We start from the raw sequence: 8,074 nt of genomic DNA on the forward strand, positions 1-8,074 counted from the left end.
GGGAAAGGGCACGAGAGCAGACAAGGTATGGAAGGTGTTACGGGTTAATCAAGCGAAGAACCCACAGGAACTCGTAGCCTCCCCCCAACAACAAGCGTTACCTTCATCCATCATGCGCTCGCAAAGGAAGTAGTTGCGGGCGTCGCAGTTCCGATCGTTCCACATGTACGACAGTGTCAGCGGGCTCACGGTCGGGACGGTCTGGCCACCGCTCGCTGCAATCTGAAAGTGGCGCCGAATTTCCACACAATCCTGCCCGCTCAGCCCGTCGTCGTTCGGCTGCCGGTTGTAGTTTTCCTGGTGCACCCAGCCCGGGAACCAGTCTGCAATAGGATAGAGAGAGAGATAGTGCGATGAGTGAAACCTAACACACTAGGGGCGCCATCACTTTGCAAGACGTACTCGAGTATGTGAAGGCAAACTTGTCGTTCCACCGAAAGTCACCCTCCACGATGAGATCCGACGCACCAATCCAGTACGCATTGTCGTCTTTGTAGCCGGGACTGTTCAAGAAAAGAGAGGAAGAAACGATAGCAACATCAGGACGTCAGAAACGTTAGGAGTTCCCAACAGGTAGCAACTTGGGGCCGCTGTTATTTACACTCTACGTAAACGATGTGACTCTTATTCTCCCAAAACACTCTGTCCTATTTTATGATATTATGTCTCGCACGTCATCAGTCAGGAATATTGGTGTGATCCGTGATTTATCAGATCCTTTTGCGAGCAATATCATTCTATAATTACCAAAGCCAGATGGATGCTAGGATTTGTAATCAGGCAAACGCTTGAGATAAAAGATCCAATATGTGTGAAAGTATTATATTCCGCATTGGTACGATCTATTCTAGAGTCTAGGACAGCTAGGATAGAAAGCATACAAAAAAGATTTTCCAGTATATCATTATACCGATTACAATGGCCGTCATCACAACAATTAGACTACTTGTCACGGTGCATGCTTCTTGGTCTGCAAACCTTAAAACATACACGCCAGGCATTACAGGTTACTTTTGTCGTGAAGCTATTCACAGTTGACATAGACTCCAATAATAAGTAAGTAAGTAAGTGTCCCAACAAGCCTATGCAAGATACTAAATGACAAATAAACAAATAAACATACCGCTACCAAGACGATTGGCTGGCTGGGAGGCTCTTGTGGTGTCTAAAGATTCATGTATCTGAATGAATTCTCAAAGGGATTCCACGAATCTGAATCTCAAATTCTGAGATTCATTACGCTTCAAAGATTTAGGAATTGATAGATATTTCTAAACCTATAAAGATTCTTATGAATCTTCCAACATTCACGAATCTCCAAAGATTCATTCATTCAGATATGACACCCGGAAGATTCGTGAATATCTAAAGAATGATTTCCAACTCATTAGAAATTAAAGATTCAAGATGTATATGAATCATTACCGATTCATAGCTCTAAAAGAGATTCAACGATGACTCTTCCAATATTAAGCAAATCTTTGCAGATTCATGAGACCTAAGAGATTCATGGGAACTTTTAGAGATGTGAGATTCACTCAGCACTGAAGATTTCCTTGGAATGCATCTTTACGAAAGATTCGTGAAGCACAACACTAACCTGTTGAACAGCAGCTGGTCGATTAGCTGCTGGTCCTCGCTCGAGCGTATCGACATGAGATGGCCACCGAGCCGGTTACACTCCGCTTCCGCCTCCTGCCACGGTAGCCGCCGCTCGACCGGGGCAATGCAGAACTGCGTGGTTGCTATCCAACCGAAGGCACAACGTGAAGTAATGGATTCAATCGGGTTCGCCCGGTACTCGAACAGCAGCGTCGCAGTGCCGTTGTCCGGCGCCGGCAGCGCTGCCGAGGATGATGAGGATGATGGTGACAGGGGTGATGAGGAAGGCGATGATGCTGGGGGGACCGGCGCACCGGAAGCCCCGATCCCTGGCTGCACAGCAGTCGGTTGGGGCAGCTTGCTAACCTTCACCACCACGCTGTTGCCGGTGGTGGTGAGCAGGTAGCGGGCCGGCGCCGCACTCCCATTGACACACGCCGTCCACCGGTGCTGGGCGTCCTCGTAGACCGCCACCAGCATGCCACCGGTCGAGGAGCAACGGATCGGTGCGAGGTATTCGGCATTGCCGCCGTCCTGCTCACCGACCGTGCCGAGCGCGATCGCGATCGCCTCCTCCCGGCTGTCGTTGAGGGTGGAGGGACCGTTGGTGAGCAGCTGCAGCGCCACCCGGTACCCGTACGGCAGATGGATGCGAAAGTAGCAGTCGAGCGGGGCCGATCCCGGTCGCAGCCGGACCGTGCCGTTCTGGTCGCGCAGCGTCATGTTGTAGCAGTAGTCGACCAGCCGGTACTGCAGGCTAAACAGGGGCGCCCGGTGCAGCCACAGGGTGGTGTTGCGGTGCGACTGGAAGTGAAAGGCCCGGCCCGCGGCGGGCAGCTCCTCCAGCTTGCCGCACAGGGATATGGCGGTGGCGGGCGGGCTGCCGGGTTCGCCGTCACCGGCCGGCGGTGCACCGACGGTCGGGCTGGCCGTCGGGTCCGGCAGGAAGCGCAGGAATCCGCCCCCCCGGCACGGTGTGTTGAGGCGGGTCAGCTGCACCAGCAGCCCGGGCAGCTCCTCCGACGGGGCCACGGTCGGGCGCGTAGGAAAGACGAGCCGGCAGTCCTGGTAGCCGGCCGGCAGCCTGTTCGAAGCGATCGTGCCCTGCGCCTGCCTGAGATATAAGCTACACTCTGCGGGAAGAGAGCGGGAGAAGGCCCGGGGTTAGTTGTGAGATGGGCCTGAGATGGCATTTGCGAATACTCACCTTGTAAAAGCACCATTGTGTAGATCAGTTCATAGATCACGTAACTAGTCATTGTACGATAAAGTATTCTGAAATGCAAGGCAAGTTATCAACGCACTGCAATCACTTGTAACGCTAACGCTAACGCTAACTCACCTAAAGTAAATAGTGTTAGCCGGCTTCTGCGCCCCGGTGGCCGTCGCGCCACCGCCGCTGTCGTTAAAATAGGCCGTCCCGTGTGCCGGCAGCACCTCCGGGACGGTCCAGCTGATCGTCGCTCGCTCCCCGTACATGCCGTCATGCTTCCAGACGTGGCGGGGACATCCACGGTGGGTCCGTCTGCCGCCCGGGGGTCGCTTCCGGCTGCCGAACTCGAGCGCGTTGTCCTCCAGAGCTCCAGGCTCGCCGTCCTCCTCCTCAGCGCCCGATGACCGAGGGGCCGGGTCTTGGTTGCCGTCCGCCTCGAAATACCCGGGATAGGACGGTTCGCCGAATATAACGCGCTGCTGCTTGTGCTGCTGTTGTGCCCCGCCGAATGCATGGTGCAGCCAGTCTATCTCCATATCGTCGATCCAGGTACTGCGCGGCAGACTGTCGGCGTCCTCCGGGCCCTGCCGGTACCCGTGATGGCTGCCGTGCGCACGGTGGCCAGTGAACTGGCCGATCGGGCGCCCCGGCACCTGCTCGTAGCTGTACGGATCCCCGGCGAGCGACTCCACGTAGAAGTCGCGTATCTCCGTGTCCGGCGAGCGTCTCGCTTCCACTGTGGGAAAGAGAGAAAGAGTGCAAAAGGTGTGTAGAAAGATTGAACTGCCAGAGGAAGGATGCTTGCAGCGTTGCAAAATGTTATGAGCATCACGTGATGATCACCACCGAAAACAATGAACATATCCGTGGTAGCTTGATGTTCATGGCTGATACTCAATAAAAAGTACGTCATGCCATGCCGAAGACGACATGCGAGTGCTTGAGTCGAAATCAATATTCTGACAGACTATGAACAGTGCTGTTAAATGCCACTGGTTTCACTCACCAACACTCAGGACTGAAACGAGGCTCATGTCGGCTCACGTTGTGGACGTGATCACTGACATGATCAGAGGTGAAGCTCAAACAGTTGGTGGACCAATCATATGCATGGTGACATTTTGTTTAGCATCCAACTCTTGGTCATTCACTTGGTCATGACATTTTCTGTCGGTGATCATCACGATACGAAAACAAAGCGACTGATCAAGAGTTAATTGCACAATATGTCACCAAGCATGTGATGGTCGCACCAACTGTTTGAGTCTCACCTCTGATCATCACAGTAGAGGTCATGGCGCAGCCGGAATTAGTCATGACTATGTCAGTGATATTTTACAGAACTGCTCAAAATAAAAAAAAATGTCATGACATAGTGACTGATCAAGCGTTGGTTGCTAAAATGTCACTGAGCATGCATTGGTCACACAAATCGTTGTGACTGATGACGCTGACATGGAATTTGTTCCAGCCAGCTTTGTTTATGACATTGACAGTGACATTTTGCAGCACTGACGATGCTTGCGGCTTACCTCGGTATACTACGCGCGGCACAATGCCCGGCCCCGTCTCGAGCAGCTCGTGGCTGACGTCGATGTAGAAGTTGTTGTCCTCCTCCTCCGGGCTGCGCCGCACCGGCACGACGTGCTCCGCCGACTTCAGCTGCTCCACGATGCCGGACCCGCACGGGTTCGACCGCCGCCGCTGGTCAGCGTCAGCCGGCCCGGGCCGCAGGTAATAGGTGGGAAAGCGCCGGCTCTCCCCCGTCTCCTCTGTCGGCTCCTCCTCCTCCTCCTCCTCCAGCAGGTTCTCCTCCTCGTTGGCTGCATTGCGTTCCGGTTCCTCCTCCTCCCCTGCCAAAGCTTCTTGCGCCTCCACCTCTTCTTCTTCCTCCTCCTCTTCTTCTTCTTCCTCCTCATCCTCCTCCTCCTCCTCCTCCTCTTCCTGCTCCTGGGCGGCGGCCATCGACTCCCGGCCGCCCGGGTAGAGCAGGCTGTCCCGCGGCACCAGCACACCCGCCAGCCCGAGCGGGCTCGGCCCGGCCGGGCCCTCGCCCCCCGCGTCCTTCGGCAGCAGCAGTTCGCCGCCCCCGCCTCCCGCCGTCCGCTCGTCGTGCACGGACTCGCTGAGCAGCTGCATCCCCGGGTAGGGGGGGCGCGGGGCACCGTTCGGGGCGGCCGGGCCGGCAAGCAGCAGCAGTGCCACCGTGGCGGCCGCCGCCACCAGCTTCACCGTTCGCGCTACGCACTTCATTTGTTGCACCGCTTCACACTGTTGGCACTACGGGCGGCACCAGCGAGCAGCAGCACATAGCTACGGCACCCCACTTCTAGACACACACACACAGACACGCACACACACACACAGACGCACACAACCCGAAACCCGGAAGCGGAGGACGATATCTAAAGCGGGTGGAAAGCAAGCAGCAAAAAAAATCAGGTTTTTTGCGACGTGATCGACGCTCCACCAGCGGAGAGGAAACCACCGGGGGGAGGGGAAGGGATGGGCAGGAGGCCAGTGAACACAGACGCACACGTAGGCAAAACACTATTCGGGGTTTTCCTCAAAATGCTCAAACAATGTCGTCCGTTTCAGAGCCTGGCTCCGGGAGACTGCAATGTCTCAGACTGCAATGTCTCAGAACACGGGAATAGGTCTCTCACCAGCAACTACAACAACAACAACATTACCCTGAGCCCACTGCCAAGTCCCTATGGGTGTGTGTGTGTGTGTGCCCGGCACGGGGACGTCCAATTCCTTCAAAATTCCTTGTTGGCAACGAGCACCACTCCAGACTATCCAAGCCGAGCGGGTTCTTCAAACGCCTGTGGCCGGAGGAGCCCGCTGCACAAACTCCGCTCCGGAGGAGGAAGAAGAACAAAGCAAATAAAAATGGTAGACATTACCATTTTATGATGTTGCTCCACTTACAGCGGCAGAGCCCGCAACTTCGGCCCCATACACTTCCGGAAGCGTGTGCGGCACACACACACACACACGCGCTCGCTTCGGGCGTTCGGGCACACAAGCGGCGCGTTTGCATTTCCTATCGATTTTATGCTTTATGGCACACACACACACACACACAGAACATCGGGCTGTTGTGGCAATGTAATGAGCGAGCGCTCTTTACCTTTGACATGAAAGCCCCCTAATGTGGGTGAGGGAGGAGAGAGGTGGGAGGGGGAGGGGGGTGGGGGGGTAAGTGAAGGTGAGCAGCACCTGATCCCGAAATTGCATTATATCACCAAAAGGGTCATGGCACACACACACGCAGGCACGCACCACTACTTACTGTGTGGTGGTGTGCGAGGAAGTCCACGAATGTCTCCGGATGCTTCTGTGTAAACAAGCGCCCCTGCTGCACCCTTTTTCCCCCCCCTTCCTTCCCTTCCGCCTCCCCTCTCTACACCCTTCACCACCCAATTAAAGTGGGGGAATGGGTGAAAAAAGGTGGGGGGGGGGGGGGGGGGGGGAAAGCCGAGAAAGCTTTCCTATGTCAACGTGTGCCTGGTTTCCCCTGTTACCGTGCGAGTGTTCCGAATGGGCTCAACAACCTGCTCCAACATTAATGATTAATCAACAGGCAATTTAGAGAGAGAGAGAAGGAGAGAGCTACACACACACACACACACACAGAGCGAGTTTTCGTCACGCACGTCTCCGCAGCGCTATGCATTATTACACACGGACGAACTGCATGTCTGTGACAAACAGACACACACACACACACACACACAAACATGGTGGAGACATCCTTGGGCGTCCTTCCCGCTTCACGAACCACACACACACACACACACATGCACATAGACTCACATGATGTGGGGCATGTCCTTGATTGTGTGCCTTGAACCATCCTCACCTACTCCCCCCACGCCATCCTGCACCTCTCCAACCCCCTCCCGCCCCTTTGCCTGCACTGTGCAACGCGACCTGGTCCAATTCTCGGCACGACACGGCATACCGCGTGCACATTGCAGTGCACAATCGAATGCTCACACACACACGAGAGGGAGAAGAAGAAGAAGAAGAGCATTTTCCTTTGTTACACACAGCCAGGCGCGCACCACGTACCCAAATTAGCATACACGGCGTGAGGGGGGAGGGGGGAGGGGTATCTTTGCCACGCAATGGTTGCCCCCCCCCCCCCTTCCCTCCTCTCCCACCCACATCAACACTGTCGGTTACATCTTTGCACCGAGGTTATGGTTTTGGAAATAGTATGTTTTAAAAAAAATCGATACTCCTCAATTCATGCTCCTCCCAACTCCCCCCCCCCCTCCACCCCCCCGTCTTTCGCTTCATGTTCCCACCGCTCAGGAGCACCGTGGCCGGGCAGACTGGCCAGCGCCAGCGTCCGGAGCGCTTCTTCCCCATTTCTCTGCACAATTGCGAACCCCTCCCCCCCCCCCCCCAACCCCTGCCGCACTCTCCACCCTTTCCAGGCGTTGTTGTTGTTGTTGTTGTTTCCAGGCGGAGGTTCATGTGTGTGCGTTGTTTGCTGGTTTGTTTGTTTGCTTGCTGCACAGGGGTTTTTTTTTCTTTTGCTTGGCTGGCTCGCTGGACGAAGTTTGGTTTGCACAACTTTTGGGCGCCTCCGCCACCACCACCACCACCACCACCACCACCACCATCACTGCCACCATCCATCCATTCCCCTCACTCCTCCCCTAAAAACACCGCGTCGCGCGTACGTTGCTACTCTACCGTTGCACAACGTTATGCTAGGCTGCCTTGTATCATCCCTGTGGAACCATGCTCCTGCGCCCTTTGTGTGGGGTAACTAGGCATCGTCACTGCACGGCAGATACGCTCAGACTGAGCACCGCACGAGGGAGAAACCCATCTGCCCTAGCCAGCGAAGCCACTCGCCTGCTGGCTCGCTCTCTCTCTCTCTCTCTCTCTCTCTCTCTCTCTCTCTCTCTTCTAATAACAGGAAGAAGGCAACTTCTCGCCACAAGCAAATGGGGGGGGGGGGGGGGGGGGGGGGGGGGAACCAGGACCGTCGCTGCTCGCAAGATCGTCTCGCAGCATGATGCTAGCGCCGAGCGAGCGCAACGTCAAATGTCAAGTGCTTATAATTTACGTAACTTTCACTGCCCAACCACACGCACACACACACACATGGAGCAAAAAATGGTGACACCATTCCCCCGCTCCTCCACCCGGGTGGTGTGCAAGCGTGCGTACAAAGAGTCCACATGTTGGGAGGAAAAAGAGATGGAGACGCCTGGTGGATGGTACCGTGGCAGC

At 55.4% G+C, this 8,074-nt stretch overlaps 1 protein-coding gene across 10 annotated transcripts in view; it reads right to left on the reverse strand.

Moving 5' to 3' along the window:
* Nucleotides 1-7,741, reverse strand: part of LOC120956346 (uncharacterized) — a 33,107-nt gene extending 25,366 nt beyond the window's left edge. For 8 of the 10 annotated variants that reach the window (XM_049608552.1, XM_049608548.1, XM_049608544.1 and 5 more), the window contains exons 1-7: nt 7,529-7,740; nt 4,348-5,220; nt 2,945-3,551; nt 2,810-2,877; nt 1,601-2,735; nt 403-503; nt 102-323 (exon numbers count right to left, since the gene is read on the reverse strand). In XM_049608552.1, the coding sequence (XP_049464509.1) occupies nt 102-323; nt 403-503; nt 1,601-2,735; nt 2,810-2,877; nt 2,945-3,551; nt 4,348-5,068 (2,854 nt within the window). In that variant the 5' untranslated portion in view covers nt 5,069-5,220; nt 7,529-7,740. Of the gene's footprint in view, nt 1-101; nt 324-402; nt 504-1,600; nt 2,736-2,809; nt 2,878-2,944; nt 3,552-4,347; nt 5,221-7,515 lie in introns of all 10 variants that reach the window. The other 2 variants (XM_049608565.1, XM_049608537.1) reach the window with 2 other exon arrangements.
* Nucleotides 7,742-8,074: the final 333 nt, after the last annotated feature.

This window comes from Anopheles coluzzii, chromosome X (assembly GCF_943734685.1).
Source record: "Anopheles coluzzii chromosome X, AcolN3, whole genome shotgun sequence".
NCBI classification, from domain to species: Eukaryota; Metazoa; Arthropoda; class Insecta; order Diptera; family Culicidae; genus Anopheles; species Anopheles coluzzii.